Genomic DNA, 24,714 nt, shown 5'->3' with positions numbered 1-24,714 from the left:
TCAATATCATTGGTGACTTTACCCTAACACAGATCTCACTAGAATCTTTTCTTCTTCCACCCACTGAATATCAGTTAATTGAACTAGACTTCCAGCCATAACACTGTAAAATTCATAATTTTGTCAACTCAGCCCTGATTTTTATAATTATATTGTAACAGATCTGAAATTAATTTCCTGACTTTTCTCTTCAGAATCTGTGTCTGCATCCAGCAGTTGCTAATTGTCATGGTAAAAGAGCAGTGGCATAAGTTAGGAAATAATTTTTAAAACTTTTTAATGCAGTATTTTTCAGCTGGTTACACAAACCCTCTAGCAATCTAGCAGGAGAAAAATAACATGAACTTGAAGAAAAAGACATGCCCCGCTCATGGCAAATGAGAATCTCAGCACACCTCTTTGCTGTTTTTCATTGCCTAAAGTTTATTGATTGGTTATCCACAGTCATAACTGTTTTTGTTTCCACAGATTGTGCACAGAATCCAAATATCCCAATGATAGTGGTGGGTGTCACCCTTGCTATCCTTCTAATTGGCATTGTTTTACTGTGTATATGGAAATTATTGGTGTCAGTTCAAGACCGAAAAGAGGTGGCCAAATTTGAAGCAGAAAAATCAAAAGTTAAATGGCAAACGGTATGTGAAATACACTGATTTTATACAAGGTTCTTTAGTTTGGTTACATGATGCATAACTGCCTTTAAAATTCTGTGCCTTGATTTTGTTCTTTTAAATGGACACTTTATTTTTATTCTATAAAGTAAAATTATGATTCTTTAATGGATGTAAATTATCTAATGTTTAATCTCCTGGTTTAATTTCTTCTACATGTAAGAATGTGTAGAAAACTTATTTTTTATTAATTGTTTTTAATTAGTAGCCAGTCTTCTATTAATCCTTACAATGCTATTGTCTGCCTGTATGATTATCCAAGGTGTACCCCTCTGCCCAGAAACAGAGCTGGTTAGGAAAGGGAGGCTGTTCCTGGCCTCTGTCCTGATCCAACTCAGCAGAAGCAAATGGAACTGTCCCAAATGTAGGGGGAAAGGACAGAGAAATCCAGGCCTTGTTTTCTATCTATAGCTCTGGGCATCTAATGTAACCTTACACCACATGTTCCCTTTCCTTTTTTCATTTCTGCCCTTGACTTTTTGCCCTTTTGCAAAAGCTTTAGGACTTCTGAGGATCTTTTCAAAAAAGCATGTTGAGTAAGCGTTTCTGGTGGGTATCAGGAGGACAGGCAATGTGTTCACGTGGCTCCGTGCTCCTACAAAGTCCTGTGATTGCAACTTTTCCCAAGAATGGGCACTGCCAGCCTTTCAGCTTCTGACCTGGGAAAAATCCCCAACTTACAGTCAAGGCCATCTGAGAGTGTTTTCTTGATCCTTCAGGAGAGATAGGTATGGCAAGAGTGAAGGGAAGGATACAGTTGATAGATACATTTTAATTTTCTTTTCTGTCACAAGAGGAAAGCATAGGAAGTGATCGATGAGAGGCCAGGATGAAAAGCTCAGGTGAGACTTGCCCATCTCCCAGCACACAGAGGGTACTGTATGTGACAAGAGCACCATGACCAGTCGTACCTAGCTGCTGAGACACTCTCTGTGGTTTTGTAACAGTGCAGCTGCCAGGTTTGATACACATATTGTATCAGACACATTTGATGAGGCATTGTTTGTTGATGTGCATTACTTTATCTGGGAGGCTGATGTGAAGGAAAGCATGCTCCTGACTCCAGGCTGGTTTGTGCTGCCTGAATTCAGTCTGAATTTCAGGGGCTTGGAACACAAGTGATCTACCAAAAGCTATTCTAAAGTCTTCAAAGATACAAAATTACTTCTATACAAACACTGTGTGACTCCTACTTAATTTGTTTTTGTTTGGGTGTTTTGTTTGTTTGTGTTTGATTTTTTAGGAAACAAATCCACTGTACAGAGGCTCAACAACCACTTTTAAAAATGTGACTTACAAGAACCAAGATAAGCATAAAAGGCCCATGGCTGCAGATTTCTATTAGCACCTCCAACACTACAAACTTAGTTTTACTGGCAGGAAATCTGAATCTAAACGTGTTTCTTCTCAGCTGATTATGTGATATTTGTTTGCAAGTTGCAGTGGTATAACCATTCTGTTAGAGAATATATGTCTTGTGTCGGGACAAATAAAGATAACATATTAGTAGTAAAGGTTAGTAGAAATATTTTTTATTTTTTTTAATGACCCTTTATTGTTAAAGCCCCCATCTTAAAAAAATGGCACCACAAATAATTTTAATTTTGTCTTTAATATGAGGGTTATAAATTATCACATTGGCTTATTTTTTGTTAAATTAGATATATGCAGTGAACTTTATGCTATTTTGTTCATACACACAATTCCATAAATGACTGTTTAGGAATGTATTTGTACTGGTCTATTTGGCTGGTTTAAATGTAGAAAAGATTTTTTTTTCATGAATGCAGTTTAAACTACTGAGGACTGAGCTTTCTCATATCATCTGTGTCACTGAATAGTTTCTCACCAGAAAAAAAGTAGTGATAGTGCCTGTCTTCTGTAAATGTAAGTTATAAAGAAACATTTCTTCTCTAATCCTTCTTTCATTGTCCTGTTTCTCTCTTTCCTTTTCCTTGTTGCTCTTTGATGTTCTTTAAAGACCTAGCCCCTGGGATTGTCTCAGGGAAAGTTAAATCAAGCCAATCAAGCCTTATTCACTTGCAGTTGTTTTGTGCTCACAATACACCTCACATGCTGGACCATCACACAGTGGCTTAGGAGCCCTTTACATACAGAAATATTCACATAAAAGGTTTATTATCACACACAAAGACAGTACTCATTTTTGGTATGTCCAAAATTGTGAGGTTCTTTCAATGCCCAGCAGCCAAACTGCTTATTCCTGTGCATAACAACATATTCAGCTCTTTTGGGCTGGGTTGTTTGGTTTTGGATTTGGTTTGGTTTATTTTCCCCCAAACTAGACAACAAAAAAGATCTATGGATTTCACTTCATATTAATTTCTATTATCTTAATGAGGAATTTAAGTCTCCATTTTAGCTAATTACAAATGACTTGCTGTAAATTTTTGAATTGTAATCGGTTAGCATGCATAGCACTGAATAAAGAAAGTAAAAAAGTAGCTAACATGCTGGGATAGAAAAATTATAACATTGGACTATTTTAAGGTAACAATAATGAACTTTACTTTTTAATATCACTTTTCAGCTGCATTTTTGCTACTCTGAAACAGATGGTCAAAATGTACATATGAAGGTACCTAGAATAGAAGACATAGAAATCAAAGGTACTTTGCCACTGTTACAAATGATCACGTACATTCCCTAAGGTAAATAGGGAATTTAATCTGAAAAAGTATCGATCTGAATGTATTTGATCTGAAAAAGTCAATGTCCATTTTTTAATAAATATTTATCACGTTTGTACAGCTTCAGTCTCCATATTCTCCACAATTTCTGGAACTGAGACTGGTTTATTAGCAAGCTCTGACCCATGCCTGTTTTAGGGCCTGATCCAAAGCCTACCGGAGTCAATGGCTGCAGATGTGGATCTAGTTTCAGTGAAACTATTAGTTTTGGTTTACGAAGATTGTTTTGTTTAAACAAACTGGTTAATACTGTCTATTAGTGAGTTAGAACCTGTAGTACATATGTCTGTACAAAGAGAAATAGTATCAGATGCCTTTGGAAGGAAGGTGATGCTGGAACCATGTATTAAGTACAAAATTCTAGAGTGTGATGGAAATGATGGCTGTGGTCCAGCTGGAACAGATTTGCAACTGTGTTCTGGTATTCCTGCATATCTCATAGTGGAAAGTGCACAGATAAAGGCTTGCATCTATGGCCCTTCCAACCACTAGACTCCCACAGATGTCAGTGCAAGTTACATATGGGACCAAATCCCATTTCCCTGGCACGTGGATAAATTCATGGGATGCAAAGCTGTCCCCTGAATCTGCTCAGATTCCATTTGGGTGAGGATTGCCTAAGGAACTAGGGAAATCTGGATTTCACCCGTGTAGGTTATCTGTTACTCTTTTGTTTCTCACGTAGAAGTCATCAAATTATAAACTTTCTCTGAAAAAAATCAAAATACTTTTATTACTCTTCAAGTAATAAAAACCCTATACCGTTTATTAAATACATTTTAAGTTCTGAGATCTGATTTTGCTACTCAATATTAGGATTGAAAGCCTTTCTCCTGTAGGCTGCCCATCTCAATATTCCAACATATCTCAGCCTTCAAATGTTAATAACAAATTGGTGTTTGTGTTTCATATCAAATGCTTGGTGCTCTACATCCCCTGTTCCTACAGGAGATCTCATTTCACAAACCTTCTCACCCTCTTCTTGTGTCTTCTGATCATCAGCAGAGATCAAATTTGTTATGTTTACAGTCCAATTGCTCCTGCTAACAATCTCTTTCCAAATTATTAAAAATGTTCAGGAGCCAGGCAGGATGATTTGCAATTTCCCTGCTGTGACTCACTGTAGTATAAATTTTCTGTGCACCTTCCAAGTTGTCAGGCTGGAAATCACTCAAACAGTTAGAATTTATCAGAAGAGAGAAAATAGGACTTGGTGAGGAAGGTTTCTATTATTGAGGGATATGAAATAACTCAAGTCATACATATGAGCCATCCTTTAATAGCATTAATTTAGATCATAAATTTTGACTAAACTTCCAGATTTCAAGAACTTTGAAGATCTCACTTGGCATTCACCCTATAAAAAAGAGTGGTATTCATCCCTTTTTGTTAACTATATAATTTTCATTTTGTAGAATTTTAATCAAAGTTCATATTTTTCTCTTTTTAAAATTTCTTTCTCCACCAAGCTGTAAGTGAGTTTGTGTGTGGTAAGTGGGATGAAAAAGTCTTTCTGCTGTTTTCACAAACACTGTTTTGACCTCAGGCTGGTCTTTGAGACTGGCCAAAACACTTTTTAATAGTAATACTTCTATTCACTAATGATTTAAATTGAATAAAAGAATAATCATTAGCAATTTTATGGTAGATCTCATACACCCTGTTCAGTAATGTATGTTAAATGGACAATGTTTCATTTGATTTATAAAAGGTGCATGTTAATTTGTATTGTAAATGTCCAGATTACATTCAAGTTTGTTTTGTAATGTAGCTAGTGGGTAATGGGTCTGGGATACAAGACTGGGGAGTCAAGTGCAATACTCTCCATGCTTCATCTGCCTTTATGTGAGAGTTCAGGTTTGTTTGGCAGCGTGTTATTGCCAGAGTTATTGCCCCCCAAAACTTACCACACACAATCTAAAAATAAAAAGACAATTTTTAGCTTCATCTATTTGAAAGAAACCAGTAAATCATTCAACTTGTTTGTGTAAAAAAGGAGTTATTTGACCTTGAATAAAGATTGTAAAATTGAATCATTTTATAATACATTTTCTTTTTGTTCATTCTTCATTTTCCCTTTTGGCATGTGTCTTTATCACTGTTTTCACATGATTTCACAAATCTTAGCAAATTTCTCATGCTTTGGCATACCCTAGAAATTATTTTCCTCACCACTTTTAAAAGACAGCACATGAAATTTAATGTCTAGATTTTTTTCATTTGTGATCCTTTTACTTTTCAAGGAAGTGACTTAATGGACAAGTGTTGCAAGCAGCCTATTTCTGGAACACTGATCGATAACATATGTCGTTCTTTCTTTCTTTAGAACTAGATGATCTTTAAGTTTTTTTCCAGCCCAAACCATTCTATGATTCTTTCATACAGATCCCTAAATTGCACAAGTTGTGTAAGATCCACCCATTCTGTCAGGTAACAGCAGGAATATATTTTTGTAAATATAGCAAAGTGTGTATTTTCTTTTTAGTCCTTTCTTAAGTGCTGGTTCATAATTCCTTAGGAATGAGCCTGACTCTATATCTGATTTACAAAAATTTTGAAGATAACAAAAAAAAAAAAATCAGTCTACTCATTTTTATTGAATACGAAGTAAGGTATCTATTAACAAGGATTATTTCACCTGAGAAGAAATTGGTTAAAGAAAGAGTCAAAGTAAAATTTCTTTGAGTTTCCCCATGCATGTATTCTCTAATGAACACAAGCAATGTTTTTATATTAGCAGCAGGATTTTGGAGTCTAATTTTGGAGCATGTAAGCATGGCTGAGAAAACATTATCAGCTCTTGTGGGAAGGAGTGTACAAGGTGCAAAGGCACATCCTCTCCCATCCTGTGAAATCATATCAGCACTGAGCAGACATTATGCCCAAGAATTTCTGCAAGCATAATATATTTGTTCCCAGTGCTACACCCAGTCAAGTTTTTTCCCAACTTGACTGATAGTACTTTGTTAGTGGTTGTCTGTTCTTCCTGAGTTGTTCACAGCCTTCTAGTAAATCTAGAGTGTAATATTAATAGCTTTATTTTGGGAAAACATTAGGCATTCTTTTGGTGGCAAATTTTGCAAAAACTGCTTCATTCTTCTATTGATTTCACAGCAATTGTACTAAAAAGAATGGCAAAAAAATGACTGTTACGTTGAAGGATAAGTGTCACAGCAGGTATGGTGTTGCTAAGGATCTCAAATGTAAAGGATAAGGTGAGGAAAGGCTTTGAGAAACCAAGAGGGATGTCCTAGAGGCAGCTCTGGACCCATTAGCCATTTATGTTTTATTGCAAGTATTTAAATATTGGATTTTTCCCTTAATGCCATATCAAATTAACTACATGAATATCTGCCTGCTATTGAATTTGATATAACTACCAATCAACAGCCAGTCTGACATGCTAGATTTATAGTAAAAGTAACATTTCTACCTAGTATTAAATCATATACTATAATAAACTATTCTAGACTAGTGAGCATTTACAGGGGGAAGAGGGATGGAGGGCTTGGAAAGGTTAGGATTCACCGGGAGATGGCTCATGTGGTGCAGTAAGAGTCACAGATGTAGTAACTCTCTCCATTTCATGCCTGTGAAAGAATAGCTGCTATTTAGCAGAATTTAGAAGCATAAACTCGTAGTAATGCTCTTATCACCCTTTAAAGGAGTTTTTTACTTTGAAAAAGAAGTTTCAAGTCTGAAGCTAAAAAGCTAACAAAAATAAGCAGTCACCTTTAGGAAAAAAAGCAATACACATTCTGACTAATGAACATAAAACTGGCAATTTACAGCTGGGATTTGACTTACCCTGAAACTGGCCAGTACAGACTGTTCTGTAAGGCTGTGTTACCCAATGTGAGCTGACAGGGACAGAGATTGCAGAGCCTGGTGGCTGCAGTAATTACCTGGGAGCATGGGAGACTGGAGTGGTGTGGCAGAAACACACAGGTGGGGCTGCCAAAAGGAATGAGGGTACCACTGGTCATGGATGGGATGTGTCAGAGGGGGTAGGGAAGGCGGGAGCAGCGCTTGTAGTGACTATACCCAGATGTAACATGACTGGCAGAGCTGATAAATGAGAGTAGGTCTGTCTCTGGGGTAAACAGCAAAACTTTTAAGTGAAAGGGAAGGTAAATGCACTGCTCAGCTTAGGGTTAGCATCATGCCTAGGGTTAGGGTTCAGAAAACTACAAAGCCCAGAGTTCCAAGTTCACTGCAGCTACAAAAGGCATGCCAAGGGGAACGCAGGACTGCCACAGCATGGCTCTCTTTACACCTTTCTGCTTGGCACCAGCCTTAGCCCAAGGCTGTTGGGGAGTGGATTCAAGATGCCTAGGAACTGTCATTTTTCACATCCAAACAAGATGTAGGACAGTGCCTCCAAAAAAGATGGAATTATTTCTTGCTAGGCACTGCTAATGCAAAGAATTTTGGGCCTTCTTTTTCTTCCTAGGTTTTCTCTCGTTATTTCCACTCTGGCTGATTGGGGAAAAAAACAAGACCTGTCTTCAGACCCCAGATTATGAGCAGAAATTACTGTGTAAGCAGGTGCTGAATGCATGACACACTGAATCTGTGTGTGTGTGTGTCTTGAAAAAGCAAACTGTTTGTAAGCAAATTGAATAAGTGTGAATTTAATGACAGTTTATGTTTGTCGATGCAGGTCATGAACATGCACTGGATTTGTATCTTTGTATAGTTCTCACACAGACGGTGAAGTCTAAGAAAAGACAGAGGAAGGAATTGAACATTTGTGTAGAGTACCTAAATAGCAAAAGCAGATCAGCTCAAACAAGTGCATTTGTGTATGTATATATACAAAGATAGTTATGTATGTATGTGTGTATCTATATGTGTATACACAAAAAGGAAGAGAACAGGCCATTAACAAAGAAATGAAAAAAAAAAATATTTACAGAAAGTGGGTTTCAGACAGCAAATAAAATAAAGAAGCCAAATCAATGCTGCAAATGTCTTAAAGAAGGCAGATAATGCTTCAAATTAAACCTCCCACCCCCCAAAATTGAGAAGTTATACCGTTTAATGAGCAAGGTATTTTAAACTGCCATCAAGTTTACTTCTGAAAATGTTCCCAATCATGTTGTTCTACAAGCCATTATGCCAGCCAAGATGTCTTATTATTGTAAACAAGTAAGTATACCTTAGCTATAAATTGCCAGGTCAGCATAACTATAATTACACTAGAAATAATTTTCCAGTTTGGTCAGAACAAAATAGATATAGGCCAGTAAAAAATTGTTTAGTCAAAGAGAAAGAACTCTATAGCAAAGAAAAAATAGCAAGGAAAACCACTTAGAATTAATACGCTGTTAATTTGTGTTTATCAAAATATTTAGAAAAAATACTTTGATAAGTTTATTGGGAATGCATAATCAGAATGTGATTACTTTGATCTTGCTGAAATCAGCAGAAAAATCCAGTTGAAGTGGGACTCATTCCCTCGGCAGCCTCATTTTTGCTCTCTGGCACCATTATTTTTAAATGTTCTATCACAAACAGAGCTGAATTTCTCAGTGTGACCCAGCAAGAGAGCCCTTTTCTGGAGCTCAGTACTCAAAGTAGTGGCCAAATACTTCTAAAGAGATGTAGACAAGTCTGAATGGCCAGATTTTCAAAAATGGCTCATTAACAAGCTTCTCTCCCAGAATCTGAATATTTCAGAAGGCTGCAGTTTTCCTGAGAGCAGGTACATGACAGCTCCATGAGAGTTCAACCCTCCTGCCTTGCAAAGTCAGACCACTCCTAGACCAGCTTCTGCAGCAGTTTTTCCTGCTGTTTGTTCTGTCAGACACTTTTATCATTGTTAAATGGGGAGAAACTTTTCCACCTATCTACTTCTGAGTGTTTGTTTTCTCTTGCTTCTCAAGTCCTTCTTCTACCAAACTATCAGAAAGAAATTTTCCAAAGCCCAGGGACTTCTGTTTTCCATCCTTGTATCATGATTGAAGTAGGCATAAGGGAGCAGTCTCAATTCCAGCACTGTGTTTATGTTTTTTACACTTATGTACATGTTTATATACTTACTTGTCTGCTATGCATAAAGAACACACCAGAAACATGCTTTTTGCAGATTAAAAACAAACGTTCCCGTGGATTCCCGTAAAGTTACTCTATTTTTAACCAAGAGGTTCTGCTTTTGACTTTCTGCAAGTCTGAAACTCAGCCCAAGGCAGCTCTTGCAAATATTCGACCAAAAGCAGAGATGAACGAAATGGAAGATGGCAATTAATTTTCCCCATGCCAAAACATAAAATGACTTCTAGGTCAAAGCTCACCTAGCATAAAACACAAGTCTCCGAGTGGGGTCCGGGACAGGGGGGATGTTCAGGTACAGAACAGCGAACCTGGGAACACGGACTGGGCTGACGGTGGCCTCCCACCGCCAATGGCTCTGTGTTTTCTGATTCTTTTTAAGATAAAAGTATTTGAGGTACAGGCAAGAGAAAGTAGGTGTTTTCAGATGGCAAATAAGGTTATTACGGAGTATTTTGTCCGCTTGAATCCACAGCTCTGACGTGGGCAGACAGCCTGAGCTGGACGAGCGACATTTCCCGGCGCGACCGGCCCCGCACCCCTCCCGCAGCCTCTCGGGGGGAGCCCGGGGCCGCCCCCGGGGCCGCCCCTCCCTCTCTGCCGGGGTGGGATCGCGGCTCTGCCCTCCCCAGGGCAGGCCCGGCGGCTGCGGGGCCGGAGCGGAGCGGGGCGGCAGTGCCGGGGCGATGCCGGCGGTGCAGCTGCTGCCCGGCTGCCGCCTCCTCCTCCTCCTCCTGCTGCTGCTGCTGCTGCTGCCGCCGGGCGGCCGCGGCACCGCCACCCTCGGCCAGGACGCGGTGCCTTCCCTGCGGAGTGAGTGACCCCTGGGGGTGGCCCGGGGTGGGGACGGCGGGCGGGGTCCCGGGCACAGTCCTTGGCCCCGGGCGAGCCGAGCCCGCGCCGCCGTGCGGGAGCGGCCGCCGAGCCCCCGCGGCCCCGAGCGCCCCGGGAACGGGGGCCGGGAGCGGAGCCCCTGGGACCTGCCCCGCCGGCTGCTTCGCGTCCTCACTGCTTCTTACTCCGCTGCCCATCGCCGTCCTCTGTGCACCCGGAGAGAACAGGGATAGATTTTTTTCTCATTTCCAGTAAATCCCGGTTACTTTCTTTATTATCACAGAAACAATTCTCACTGCTTTTTTGGAGGGAAGGAAATGGGAGGTAAGGGGGAAGGAAATGAAGCTATCTTGTTCGCCTAGTTTTGTTACAGCCGTTTATTCCCGATTAGCTGTGTTGAGCCCAAGTAAACAGGAACTCGGAGCTACTGGTCAGCAATTAGCTTTTCATCTGGGGCTGCACATCAGCTCCGGGCTTCTCTTCTGTCAGTGTTTCTTGTCACCTTGTCCTTGTGTGAGGGGCCTGGATGTAGAGAAGTGGAGTTTTTCTAAAGACTTCCCTTCACCCATTCAGTTTCTAAAGAATAGATTATCTCCTTTCCTCGTTGGGTCCTCTGGAGCCATGGAGCTCCATTGCAGCTCTTCATCTGCAGAACTTTGGGCACAGACTCTTACACCAGGAGACAAAAACAATGTAACAAACTCATCTATGTAAGCAGCTGTAAAATGGATGGTGTAGCTTTGCAAACTGAAAGGAGGTGAGCCTGGAGGCATTCCCAGGCTTGATGTTGCTCCAGTTGTCTCATTGCCCTGCTTGAAGACAGAGCTGAGCTGGAGCTCATGGAGCTGTCACTGAGCCTGCCATCTCTCATGTCTTACTTCTGTGGTGTACTGGCTGTTTCCTGGCAGTCTTTGGGCCAGCACAGCTCTCTTGCCAATTGCATTTTGTATGTGGGGAATGGAAACCACATTTGGAAGGGGACTCAAGAATTATGGTCTGGCTCTTCTTGGCACAAGTTGCCCCAGAATGAAAAAGGGACGTTATTCACAGAGATCATCCAGATGGGTTATTTGTGTACACTGTGAGAGAACCTTATCTTTTCTCAGCAGTCATTGCAGCTCTTAAGAGCCTTCCAGATAAAGGCTTTCAAAGATTGAGAATCCTTCACCTTTGGGTTGTGGTCTTGCTCCCCCCACCCCAGGAAGGTGCTGTAAGAGAAATGCTGCATGCTGTGGATCTAGACAAACTCTGTCAAACTCACAATCTACATGTGAATCCCAGTATTCTGGTGAATTAACCTAATTAATCAGTGTTCACCAGTGCTAACATCCTGGCTTTTAGTTATCTAGCAAATAAAAAACAGTGTATTTTCTGGTCAGCAAAGATAAGACTGATGTGGAAAAGGCATATCCATAGCATGAGAAGCAGAAACTCTTTCTGGCCACAAAGACAGAGACAACTGTGTTACCCATAGAGGATTGGGTTGGATAAGAAGGGTGAAAACAGTACAAACTGCAAAACTTAAAAACAGAAAACTCAAAACCAAAGGGCCAATCTCAGTATCTGTTGCAGGGTCCAATGGATTTTCACTGAGCTCGAACACCTGAGAGCTGTAAGTTACCATGGGTCAAAGGAAACTTGCTCACCTCTAAATGGTTAAGGACTTAATGTAGGACAGCTACCAAGTGCTTGAAAGACACAATTTCATGCTTTCAAGCTGGTTTTCACCTGCTGCCAGTCAGAAGGACTAAAAACCTCTCCATAATCCATGTCCTCCCTGTTCTGCTTGTATGCACATTATATTATTGACCTGATCTCCTGTGTGCCTGTTACACTGCACTGTCAAGGTGCTGCTTGAAACATCTTCCTTTTTTAGAGCCACACCTAAGCTCTATGCATTAAACTCAGACACAGCATCTGGGTGGACCTCTGCATCTCATATTTTATTTGTGGGCTATGTCAGTTTGAGAGGGATTTTTTATTGTCATAGTTAGTGCTTCAGTATGCTAGGTGTAGTGAATTGCAGAAACTTGAAAGTATGCATGGCAGAAATTATCACTGTAAAATCTGAAGGCAAAACGGACGTGCTGCTCAGGTTCTCAACACATCATGTCCTGAGGTGTAAAATAAATATCTTGCATATAATGTGAACAAAACTCCCTGGGTTATTTACCATTGGATTTCTGAGATAATCAAGTAGCTGAGCTGTTAGAGGCTTACATTTTGCTGACTTCCAGTTCCTCAGCTGCCCTTTTTTTTTCAGTCTGTATGATCAGTTAAACTTTTGCTCCCAAGACTTTAAACAGATCACTTTTTCACATACTTATAACATGCTGTCACATATTTCAGTGAATTTTTATGTGATTCAAAAAAATCTGGGATGTTAGGCTAGCCCCACATCTGTTCTTGTGTAGGATAGACACAGATAGTTGAATGATATGCATCAAATAGGAAAGGCATATCTTAACCCTTGGCCACCAGTTCTAATGATATAGATAAATCCTGCTGTTTCTGTGTCCCATTGACAATTATTTTCTTTCTTTTCTACTCTGTAGTTGCAGAGTAAAGAATGAATATGGCCATGTCAGTCTTAAAATATTTAGCTTTTACTTTAATTGCACTCTACATTGGGGGTTATTTTGCAATATACAGCATGACTTCTTGTATTCCTTCAGCCTTTGCTCCATTAATGTGATCTTTACTCTGTCTTGGTGACCAGTGGCTTTTTTATTTAAGCATGACTGATGGTTTTGGGCACCTCTTGTTTTTGTTTGGGGGTTATTTTTGGCTATCCAACTTGAGAAATATTGCCTGGTTTTATTTTTGTGGGCTTGCAAGTAGTCTATATGTTTAGAAAAAACAGCTGGCAGTAAATTTAGACCAGTACTCCTTAGATTTTTGGCGTGTCAATTATTCTGATGGATATTTTCAATTTCTTCCTAAATAGCTGCAATTAAAACATTTGTCTTTTAATACCGTTTAATCAATTGCAGTATTCTCTAGACTGAAAGTTCATTGGGTTTTCTTCCCCCTACAGATAAAGGGATATTTATTATCCAGAGTGAAAATTCCAGCTTGTGCATTAAAGTGGACAGAGCTGGCCTTGTTCTGGAAGACTGCGGTCAGCTCTCAGAAGAGATGTTATGGAAATGGGTATCCAACCGTCGTCTTTTCAACATAGGCAGCAGCACCTGCCTCGGGCTGAAGATCAGCAAACCAGAACAGCCACTAACTATGCTTGAATGTGACTCAACTCAATACTCATTATGGTGGAACTGTGCTGGAAAAGCATTAGTTGGAGTATCAGAGTACAAATTAGCAGTTGAAAACAGTAAACATATTGTGGCCAAAAAAAAATCTACTTGTCAATGGAAACAGTATATGTCCTATGATGAAGACCTTTGTGAACACCCTTTTCAAGGTAAGAATAAAATTTTGTCACAGAAGTGTAGATGGGAAAAGTTTCAGAAGTTCTATTAGAGGGAGGTCAGGTGCTTGTGATCTCTTTCAGTCTCTATTACGGTTTGGGACTCAAAACTTGTGCAGTTTTTATGTGCAGTGCTTGAGATGAGCATACCACACAATTGATATTCTTTTGTTAAATTGACCCCCAAACCCACCAGTATCCTTGCAAACCAGGAAATGCTTATTTCAAATCACCTGTAAAATTAAAAGGGTTACTAAAGATTTGCTGTTGCTTGTCCTGCAGCTTCCATTATCAGATAAACCCAAAGAAAGATAAGAAATGATTTGGAATTCCTGTCACTGAAAATCAGTCTGTAATTGCAGTGTGCATGGACCAATGTCTGCAACATTCAGCACCTGGACTCTCAACATGCCAAACTTTGAAACAGAGATCAGAATTTTGATAAATCCTGCTGTGCAGCTAGTGAAGGTGTAGGAATGTACATCAAGATCCAGGTGTGCAGACCTGAACAGTTTTGCAGGTTTAAGGACTAAGGTAAAGCCACTGACTTCAAACAGCAACAGACAGCCTGTACCTTTACCCCATCCTCAGCATTTCTGTAGAGGGAGAGACCTGATGTTTGCACACTGTCTCAGACTGAAGTTGTTGATTTTCCCCACTTGAACTGGGTGTTTGGATTTCAGATCTGCTCTTAGTGGTTTCTCCTGTAGGTGTAGCTCAGCCTCTGCTCTCACCAAACTCCTTCTTTGGGACCTGTGATAACTGGGCAAGTGCTACAGTGCCCAACCTCCTTTTTAAAACCTAATGGAATTTATGCTTAAGACCAGACAGTAAATCTTTAAATCCATGAAAAGTTGTACGCATTTGCCATGTGCACACAGGGAGATGGAAGTAGACCTGGTTTAGCCCTATTACTGCAACATTTCAGAGAGGTGAGGAGAGGACCAACATTAGGCAGACACTTCTAGCCTCATTTCAGGACCAAAGTATTTAGTTGTGTTGGCAAAATCTCTTTCACTTTCAGGTTCTATTTTCTACCTTCTACCACAGTTCACGCACATGCAAAGGCAAGCCAGTTCGTTAGTCCACCAAGCAAGGGGTGTGAGGCATAACTATCTTCAAAGCAAAAAAAAAAAAAAATATAGATATAGATATATATGAAAGTCTGGTAAAAGGTCTGTAGCAATTGAATTTGGTTTCTTGCTGGGGCTGAGATAATCCCACCATAGCTGGCAGAATGATAGCAAGCAGACAGAAAAGTAATCCAGGTCTGTTTTTTGACCTGTTCCTTGTATTTTCTGTTCATTCACATTAGAAGAAGTTTTACAATGTGTAAACTGCTCTTTTATATGTGCACAGCCAGCCATTAACTCTAGAAACCTCTAGGAACCTGGCAGTATGTATTGATTGTGTAGTTGAAGGACTTTGGTCTTAAAGCTATCAATGTGGAATCTTGGCTAAACAATTTAATTCAAAGAGTGATTGTGGTTCTTTGACCTTTTTTAGAGGCTCTGAGGTTTAGGAGACACTCACTGAGGTAAAAAAAAAAAATACTGGATTCTCTCAGTATTTTGGTCCTCAAAGTACAATAGGAAAATATTTAAATGTTCTGTGAGGTATTGATTGTGGCAACAGATGTATGGAGCATCAATTCTTTAGCTATGTTATTTTTCTCCGCAGGATAAAATTTATTTTTAAAAGTCTATTTAATATTAATTTGTCTTGTACTTTTCCTTTCCCAAAGAAAGTGGGAAACACGTTAGAAATCCACTTTATTACAAGTGGGGGAAGCAGGGGAGTAATGTTAAATTATTCATCTATCAAAGACTAATAAATAAGTAAAATTTGCATCTGAGTGTGTACTGATTTAACTAACTGTTGTTTTATGTGGTTGTTCTGAAATGTAAATCTAGACTTTTTGTTAATTGATCAGATTTTGGGGGTTGTGGTTTTGGTTAGGATTTTTTTGTGAATGGAGTAAGTTACAAGAATGTGCCTCATGGTGACAAATTTCATAATTTATTATTTCCACATTCTATTTACTGAAATTATGCTGCTCACACTTGTAATGCTGTGTTATCAATTATAAATTAAAATTTGAAAGTAATTTCAGACATTTTATTTTTATCACTGCAGCTGAAAACAGGAATAATAACATATGGGGGCAAGAAAAAATGTTGTGGTCTGCATTCTTTCAATATCTGCATTTTTTTTCCAGAAACATACACCTTGCAGGGAAATTCTTTCGGTTTCCCATGCGTTTTTCCATTTAAATATAACAACAAGTGGTATTATGAGTGTACTAGAGATGGAAAGGAATCTGAGTGGTGTGCCACAACAACTCACTATGAACAAGATGAAAAATGGGGGTTTTGCCCAAATGCTGGTAAGATGTTGCTTGTCTTCTCTCTCCCTCCTCCTCGAGTTCGTTCTTTATTAGCAATACTAGGATACAGTCTGGTTTTGGATTGCTTCCCTTCTGTTAGAAGGGAATGTCTTTTTTAAAAGCACAAAGGAAGACTAGCAAATTTGTTACAGTTTATCCTGTTTGACCTTTGAGACTTAAGTCCTCATTGCAGCAGCAAAACTACAGGGGGTAGCAGAAGGACCTTACTCTGTGCAGCCCATTGAAGTTACCCTGCAGCAACCCCCTCTGTGATAAACAGGCAGCTTTTGTGGAGCACATAATGTGAGGGGGGCTCTTCCAAAGTCGTGGTCTGCTTTTGACTGCATTGCATCTTGCACAATCCTTTTCTTCTGTGCTCTGCTTGGATGTGTCTTGGGCCTAAAATACAAAAAAGCAATAGCTTTAAAAATACTTGCTGTTGAAAAGATTTTGGATGTATAATCTTTGTGACTATTCCTACTTCTTGTATAAATAAACAAAATTGTGTCTCCTATCAGTAGAAGTGGTTTGGGAAAGTCTTTCCTGCCCAATCTATATTTCAGATCTCCGTTCCAAAGTATCTTAAAAGCAGTGGAAATGTGCTTTTGCAGTGGGTATTTCTGGGCTGCCGTTAAAATAGATGGCCTTGCTTATCCTTTTTAATGATAGTAAGTTTATTCTCTTGAGTACAAGGTCCAAGGAGACCCAGTGAGTTTTGCTCCACAAGTTGGGTGAGGAGTTCACAGTTTGAATATTTCAACATTCAGCTTTAGAAACAAATAATTAGCTAGAATAAATTAAAATGTAGCTGTGTTGGCTTCATAAGAGTTGTGAACATCACCAGCAGCTGCACATCAGCTCCCGAGTATTTTATCAAATGTATGAAATTTGGAGCAACATTTTATTTCATTAGTGCCTTGTTTCCCTACATGCATTAACAAAGGAACAGGAACGGTGATAATAATCGTGCTTCCATTGGGACCCTGCTGTCATCAATTAATGAAATTGTTCAAGGTGTTGTGTTTCTGGCTGGTTTGGAGTCTTGGGCAGTTGGTGATGAGTCTGTTTTTGAGTAGAGAGTGGCTGTGACATCCTTTGGAAGAGGAACCCCAACACACACGTCTGCTACCAGTTCAACCTCGCGTCCATGCTGAGCTGGCGTGAGGCTCGGGCTGCCTGTCAGCTGCAAGGAGGGGACCTGCTCAGTGTCACTGACCCCGAAGAGCAGAACTACATAAGTAACTTAAGCAGTGAGTAGACATTTCTCTGGGGACCTTTTAAGAAACCTGTAGTTAGATTCTTCCTTACCTGTGCAAAGGGGTAAGCTTTAGAGCCCAATACCCTGTGTGATATCTCTTCCATTGCTGCTTGTGGGGCCTTGTCTTGTAAAACACCTCAGGAGGGCTATTTGAAAGAGCAAGGATGAAGGTGAGTTCCCACCTTAATAAACTGAAGTGTAGTAGTGGTGGTATGTGTCACTTGAGGGTGTAATTTTTTCAATTCTCCCTCTACACAGAGATTCCCATTCATCCTGCAGCTGTGGTTAGGGAGTGTGTTTGTTCACTTTGGAGAATTATACATGTGTTCACCTTCTCTGCAATGTACTTTGGTGTCCCTTTCTCCTGCTAAGTTTTCTTTGTAAGCTGGACTTCACCAAATGGGAACGACGGGAGCATTTCTGCAGGCTTCGAGTTAATGTCCTGTATGGAAAAAATTCCAGCTTTATAAATGGATGTTACTCCTTCTCTGATAAGTATTTTGCTGTTCCCCTTGGAGAAAATGTCTCAGACAAACTGTGCAGAGCCTTCTGAAAGCAGGACTTTCATGGGTATTTTAGTGTGAATGGAGAAAATCAAGTGGAGGAATGGGTGGTGGAGCTCTGATGCAAAGCTTGCCTCAGATTTCTTGTCCATTGCTTCCCACTATTGCTGGTTTTCAATTGAAGGATATAAGCTAACAGGAAGTTTTAAAAATTATTTCATTAGCTTTTTGATGTGCCTGCAAAGCTGTAAAGGTTTCTGAAAGTTGTTTGGTTTATGAAAAGCTGAATCAGGTTAGTGTTTATGTAAACAGGCTAGCATTTATGTAGCTCCTTGTTCTAGATTTAACTTCTAAGGTCAGCAACAACGTGTGCAGGAAGGGTTTGCAGAATGAGTGGCTTTTGAAGGATTTCAGGTTTCTGAGTTTATTCCTTTTCATCTCTGTGTTGATTAAGAAAGTAACTGACTTTTTCTAAGGACAGGAAAAAAAAAGCCAACTAGCCTGGAACTTTCTGGAGACTGCTTTGAAGTTTTGTTTTATTCCAATTGTAACAAGTCAGGACAGCAGGTCTATGCCTGTAGATCTTTTAAAGCTTGGGGAAAGCATGCGGTTTTACTTTGTTTATTTTTTCTGTTTCAGGGCAGTTAAATTCCACAGACCTTGCTCTGTGGATGGGCCTGAATCGCCTGGATGAAGACGCTGGCTGGCAGTGGTCAGATGGAGCACCACTAATGTTTGTGAACTGGAGAGCAAGTACTTGATGTTCCTCTTGCATATATTACAGCAGTGTAATTACATGCTCTCTATAACTGCAGCTTGATACAACACTGCTGTTCCTACAGCTGTGTTTGAAAGTTGAATTAAGCGAATGCACTTTTTTTTTTTTTTAGAAATATTTATTCATATTCATGAGCTGAAAGCCCTTCTAGAGATATAACATCAAATGAGATAGATCTGTTCAGAGCATTAATGGTCTAGGCCTTTTGTCATTTACTTTTAAAGATGTTTTTAGTGTTCCAGTCACATATTTAAAAACTGTAGCTACTTACGTGAAGGAAAGGTGTTTCAGTTTGTTTATGTTAACAAGCTGTAATTATCATTAGCACATTAACATGAGTTTTGTGACTTGGTTTGCTACATTTTGAAGTCTGTCCACCAGCAATTATAGACACTGAGCTTGTTTCAGCCTCTCATCTGAGAGCAGCAGCCAAGGAGGCATTGCCACACATGCAATTCATGGCAAATGTTCAACTGTCCATAGTACTGGTATAATATTACTAGAACTTAGGTGTGCAGGGATGTGTATACATTAATTCAAGAAGTCGCAGAGAACCTTACAACACCATTTTACAGCTGAGAACTGATTTTTGTAATTTTGTGCTTCTCAAAAATGTGTTTGCAGATGTCTCTGATAAGCGTTTTAAAGAAAATCATTGTGCAGTGATTAATCCAAGATTGAAGTATGGCTGGAATACATATCTATGTGAATCTGGATTGCCTTTTGTATGCAAAAAATACTTAAATAAGACAGAGTATGAAACGCTGGGTAAGTGTCTCACTGTTACTGTATCCTTTTTGTGGACATGCAAGGAGAGCAAGAGAAGCCACCTGACCATAGCGTCAACAGAACAAGGTCACAGCTGCACTAAATGTGAGGCTTTGCTAGTTTAAGTTGAATACAATTTACTTTATCTGATGTAATAACACTTTCTTCTGCTTAAAGTCAGTCTTTGAAAACATGTTGAGAGTCTTAGAACAAACAATTTTAATACAAATAGCATTTGCTTGATTCCTTATACCACCAGAATGCTCATTCTCTTTTTATATTACAAAAGGAGCCACACTTATGAGTTTCAAAATAGGTTTTCAATGTGAATGGAATTAACCAGTGGCACACAGAGAAGAAAGCTGTAAAATGCAGCACAAAATTTGCATGTGATGTGCTGTACTTTTGATACACTGGAAAAGTGTTGTACTTATACTTCAAGTATAATTATACAATTATTATTAATAATTAATACATTATACAAAGAGTATAGGATATATAGTGCATAGAATGATTCAGGCTCCCATTCTGGGAGAAAGTTAAAAGCAGAATTTAGTTTATTCTAACATAAATTTTTGATTTTGTAAGAGTTACTTATATTGGTTCAGCTCCTTCCTAGTAACTTAAAGGAAGTTCAGCACCTTCTTTCAGGTGGTAAGTAAAGACAATCCATATTTTCTGTAGGTAATGCCATCTGAAAAAGCGTTATCTGTCTTTGAACCAGGCTCAGAGGTTCAGGGAGATGAACTGTGTTTTAAACTGAATTCGTGTTTGCACTAGTCCAGCAGCCCAAACAGTTCAATCATTAAATAAATTGGAAGAAATTTCAATTTGTTTGGTGGATCCATAGCTCATGTTACTGTTTTGGCCTCCTTAAGTTACCCTGGACAACGCTGTTTTCCGCATTTGAGGGTTTAAAAAAAAATCTCTGACTGTGTTATGGACATAGCATAAACTTGGCAATTCTATCTAATGTATATGAACTTTGTGTGCTCATTTGAAGATACATGGAAGTATTATACCACTCGTTGTGATGTTGGTTGGTACCCGCACAATCGAAACTGTTACAGACTTCATAAGGAGGAGAAGAGCTGGAACGGTGCTTCTCTCTCATGCCAAAGTGAAAACAGCGGGCTTATTAGTATATCCTCCATGGCAGATGAAGAGCTGCTCATCAACTTGCTTGAAAGTGGTGAGTTTGGGGAGTTTAAGTGCTCAGATGTGTCTTGAGGTGTTTTGTGGCGCTCTTTTGCACAGCTCTTTAACTTGTTACCATCTAAGCACTGTATTGCGTGGCACACCCAAATGATGTTTGAAAAAAAAGAAATGATGTTGCATGCCCATTCCAGTCTTAAAAATGCATAGAGTCACCTTTTCCAATAACTGTTTCTAAAATAAAGATATGACTCCACAAAGCAGACACGATGAGGCCATAGTAAGCATGCTAGCTTTTGTCCTTTCCTGTTCTTGTCTGGTTCTTTGCAAACTGTTGCAAAATATTCAGTCATCAGCCTTATACTAGAGCTGTGCTTAGAAGCAAAACCAATTCAGTGTATATTTTGCCTGCAAGCTGGCCTGATCCACACTGCAAAATTGCTGCTGTTACTATGAGGGCAGAGTCCCCTTTGATGTCAGCAGGGTGTATCAAAGCACTTCTGCTAGTTCACATTGTCCTAAGAGGTAGTGTAATTACACAAGGAACTTAATGAACAAAAGCTCTTTGATGCAGCAATGCCAATACTTTTGTTGTCATAACAGCAGCAAAGAGAAGTGAACATTTTCTGCCTGCCACTGACACCAGTGTGCTGGCAGAGCTGCCCAGTTTGGTTGTGAGTTTTTCTTGCAGAGCTGGGGCAGTCATGTGGAGATGAGGAGATTAACCTCCACCATCTTCCTCTCCTCTGTTAAGACCCTCCATAGATAACAAATACCATTATTTACAGGGATGCTGTAATGGATAGATGTAATTGTTCTCAACTTGTATTCAGCTTCAGTCTGCTGCTTCTCTCCAGCCTGCTTCAGGCTTCTCCTCAGGAGAAGGGCTTATATGCCTGAAAGCCTGAGTGCTTCTTCTCCTGTAGTAGCTGTTCAAATAAGACTTTACATCAAAATGCAAGCCTCGTTTCTCCTATATTTGTCAGACACTGGCTACAACTGTGCTGTCACTGGACCCTATAACTCTCAGAGAAACCTAAAGCTGAGTGATTCATGGAAAATTATGTGACAAAACATTTCACTTCCATGTCAGTTTTTCTGCCCCATGCACTTCAAGAAAGTGTATATGCTCTTTGTATTTTTTTGGATTTTAAAGCATATAATCATGTGTGTTGATTCTATTTTTGAATTTTTTTAGTTTTTAAGAGCAGTAGAACATAGTCTCATTAGCAAGGTTTCCTAAAGTTTATACAGCTTTAATTTTTTCCTGTAAGAGGGACATTCCGACAAAAATTCCATGAATAATTTTTAATAGTATTGTCATGTTAAAGGATAAAAAGGTTTTATTACTTTACCATTAAAATCTGAACTCATTCTTTTACAGAAAATGTAACAGAGACATGGATTGGATTATACAGTAATAACACACCTGTTGTTTTCGAGTGGTCAGATAACACCCCAGGAAAATTCTCTAACTGGGACAGACAAGAACCTAACACCTTTCAAAGAACAGGACAACTCTGTATTTCAGCACAAGGACCTGTAAGTTTCCTTTTTAAAAGAATCAGGCACTTCTGGTTTAGCTCATAATAATTTTGTTTCTTGCTGTGCCTATGTTTTTAAACCATGAGCTGGAGTATGACTTGTTCTTTTATTCCTAATGTATTCATGTTATGGTAAATGCAGTGCAGCCTTTAGAAACCAATACATTCTGCAGTGCTGATGCACAGAAAATTTATCACAGATTTTGAACTTATGTTCAATAAAACATATTACATATATAAAACCTGCCAAATGAAAAAGAGAAAATGTGAGTGGGTATTTTGATAAAATAATTTAAAATCCAACTAGTATGTATCATAATTTATGATGCATAAATTCTGGTCCTGAGAGTTTTAAATTCATGTTTTGAGAAACTCTCAGCTGTGCCTCTATTATCTTTGTGCAAACATCTATAAATTTTATGGAGCATCTTTCAAAATCACAGGGGTCTAGGTCTGCATGAAAGTACAGAAGTTGACAGCAGGAGATTGATACCATATCAGTCAGGGGCTGCAAAACAGGGAGTAATGTTAAAACAACACTGTCCTGTCTTGATGGTATTTATGGCACTGTCAATTCTTTTGTAATGTGGTCATGCAGTTACTTTACTTTTGCAATTAACAGTACTTAAAATCACTAATACATTACTTGCATAAGTAGCACTATAGTTTTTTGGGTTTTTTTTTGCAAAGTATGTTTTGTCTGAGTGTGAAAACTATCAAGAGTTTCTGTGGATCCAGGTTGCAGTCTTTAATACAGGGGAAAGACAAGACAACTACAATGACTGGGAAAAGTGTGTTCCTATTGGAAGCAGAAAATAGGACTTTGGAACAGTGGGGGGTTTTAGATTCCAAAGTCGTATTTTACTCAGTTTGCAAGTGCAAACAACCCAATGAAAATGTAAAATACAAAGGAAAAGGAGGTACAAGATAAAATTTTTCAAGCATTGTTTTTGATACATGTCCAGTATGTACAGATGTGTGAAAATTGTATGATACAAAGTTTGTAATATCTTGAGTAAGGACTATTCAAATATAGAGATTAATCTTGCAAAGAACTGTAATAGCTAGAAAGAAAAGTGCTCTGGTATAGCCATGGTGTTAGTTAATTAAGATGCTTTACATCCTGAATACTGATTCAAAGAGACAAAGCCATTTGTATGATTGATTAGAGATGTCCTGCTGACAGTGTTGGTAGAAATAAATGGACCAGCTAAGGATAAGTAAATGGAGTGAGGAAAATTAGGGGTTTTTTTAGTGAAGAATTAAAAGAAGGAAGAGACAGTGTGATCTAATGTTTGTTTAGATATGCATGAGAATATGGGCATATACAGAATACATTCTCTTTTATTCCTTAGGAGGGACATTGGAGGATTAAAAACTGTGAAGAAAAATCTTTTTATATCTGCAAAAAAGCAGGGGAATATAATAGTGTCTCTCCTGAACTGGAATCAAGTTGTCCAGAGGTAAGTGGATTTGTGGTTGTTTTAAAACTATTCTAATTGTGTAGAATTATACAGGTAACCTCTAAATACAGCTACAGAACATATGGATGCAAATAGAGAGATAATTTTAGTTTTTAATATTAAAGACATGCATGTTTTGCTTGGAAAAATCTCATTGTTTGCTTTTAAAGTATGTAAACTAAATTTTAATGCAAGATTAAAAGCCTTCACAAGATGCCTTTCATGGCTTGTTGTTTCATCAGTGATTGTGACCCAAGTTCCTATTTCTTTCTAGATCAAAAGTGAAGCCCTTTTGTCCACCATCTGTGCAAATAATGGCTGTTATATGATGCCTCATCCCACACATGGTTTTCATACATTGAAATGGAATGTCAGGGTGAAAAACAATCAGTTTCATTGACATGGAGGGTGAACTCTTCCACTTGTACATTAGAGTTCCGTTTGCTTTCCAGCAGAAATGGGAAGGAGCACAGCTATCTAACTAGGACATTGCAGCATAGTTTCAGGCATTTATGAGCTGTGTTCTGCTAGTAAAAGGAAATGTGTTAAAGTATGACTTTATTTGCCATCAGTTTCTTTTCACAGTGTGGAAAGAGGAAACTTGTTGAATTTCTGTTATATTCAAAACTGTGGAGGAAAAAAAAATCTCTTTTCTAAGCTGCTTTATTATTTAGCTCATTGTCTTCCTTTTTTAATTTCCTGTCTTGTTTCTTGGGAAACAAAGAAACACAGCCAGTTCAGTCAAATTATAAGAAGGTTGAAGCTGAACTGTTTGGACTGAGATGCAGTCTTTCCCCAGATGTAGTGTCCAGATCCAGAGTTCCTGTCATACCATTATGGACATTACTGCTTGATTCCAGCTTAACATTTCCAAAAGTTGAGGGTGACTGCATTTATTTAATTTGGACCAATGTATTTCGTCACTGAAGAATTTTGTGTGTTAATAGTGTGAGAAAGGTCTGTCACAATCCTGACTAGGTGAAAAATGTGCAGAGCATCAAGGTTTTCTTGACAAGCTGTAGTCAGCAGTTTGACAGCACTTCAGTTTCTTCTCAGTCCTGTGCCCCACAGGATTGAGTCTCAAGGTATTGAGCCACTGGTCATAATTATTTTGATCCACTCTGGCAACTTCTACTCAGGATAAATTTCTGCTTCTTGGTGT

General features: G+C 39.0%; 2 protein-coding genes across 4 annotated transcripts in view; both read left to right on the top strand.

Annotated features, from left to right (window-relative positions):
• Positions 1–5,426, top strand: part of ITGB6 (integrin subunit beta 6) — a 48,801-nt gene extending 43,375 nt beyond the window's left edge. For all 3 annotated transcript variants that reach the window (XM_058840313.1, XM_058840312.1, XM_058840311.1), the window contains 2 exons: positions 469–635; positions 1,915–5,426. In XM_058840313.1, the coding sequence (XP_058696296.1) occupies positions 469–635; positions 1,915–2,016 (269 nt within the window). In that variant the 3' untranslated portion in view covers positions 2,017–5,426. The remainder of the gene's footprint in view (positions 1–468; positions 636–1,914) is intronic.
• A 4,648-nt stretch (positions 5,427–10,074) lies between these two features.
• PLA2R1 (phospholipase A2 receptor 1) overlaps positions 10,075–24,714 on the top strand; it is a 38,042-nt gene continuing 23,402 nt past the window's right edge. Inside the window, exons 1-9 of the mRNA XM_058840157.1 lie at positions 10,075–10,249; positions 13,308–13,691; positions 15,916–16,083; positions 17,160–17,333; positions 18,484–18,597; positions 19,247–19,390; positions 20,394–20,582; positions 21,930–22,087; positions 23,445–23,552. Of these exons, the coding sequence (XP_058696140.1) occupies positions 10,123–10,249; positions 13,308–13,691; positions 15,916–16,083; positions 17,160–17,333; positions 18,484–18,597; positions 19,247–19,390; positions 20,394–20,582; positions 21,930–22,087; positions 23,445–23,552 (1,566 nt within the window). The 5' untranslated portion in view covers positions 10,075–10,122. The remainder of the gene's footprint in view (positions 10,250–13,307; positions 13,692–15,915; positions 16,084–17,159; positions 17,334–18,483; positions 18,598–19,246; positions 19,391–20,393; positions 20,583–21,929; positions 22,088–23,444; positions 23,553–24,714) is intronic.

Source organism: Poecile atricapillus, chromosome 5 (genome assembly GCF_030490865.1).
Source record: "Poecile atricapillus isolate bPoeAtr1 chromosome 5, bPoeAtr1.hap1, whole genome shotgun sequence".
Taxonomy (NCBI): domain Eukaryota; kingdom Metazoa; phylum Chordata; class Aves; order Passeriformes; family Paridae; genus Poecile; species Poecile atricapillus.
The sequence above is the reverse complement of the archived record's forward strand: the minus strand, read 5'-3'. Positions and strand labels throughout refer to the sequence as shown.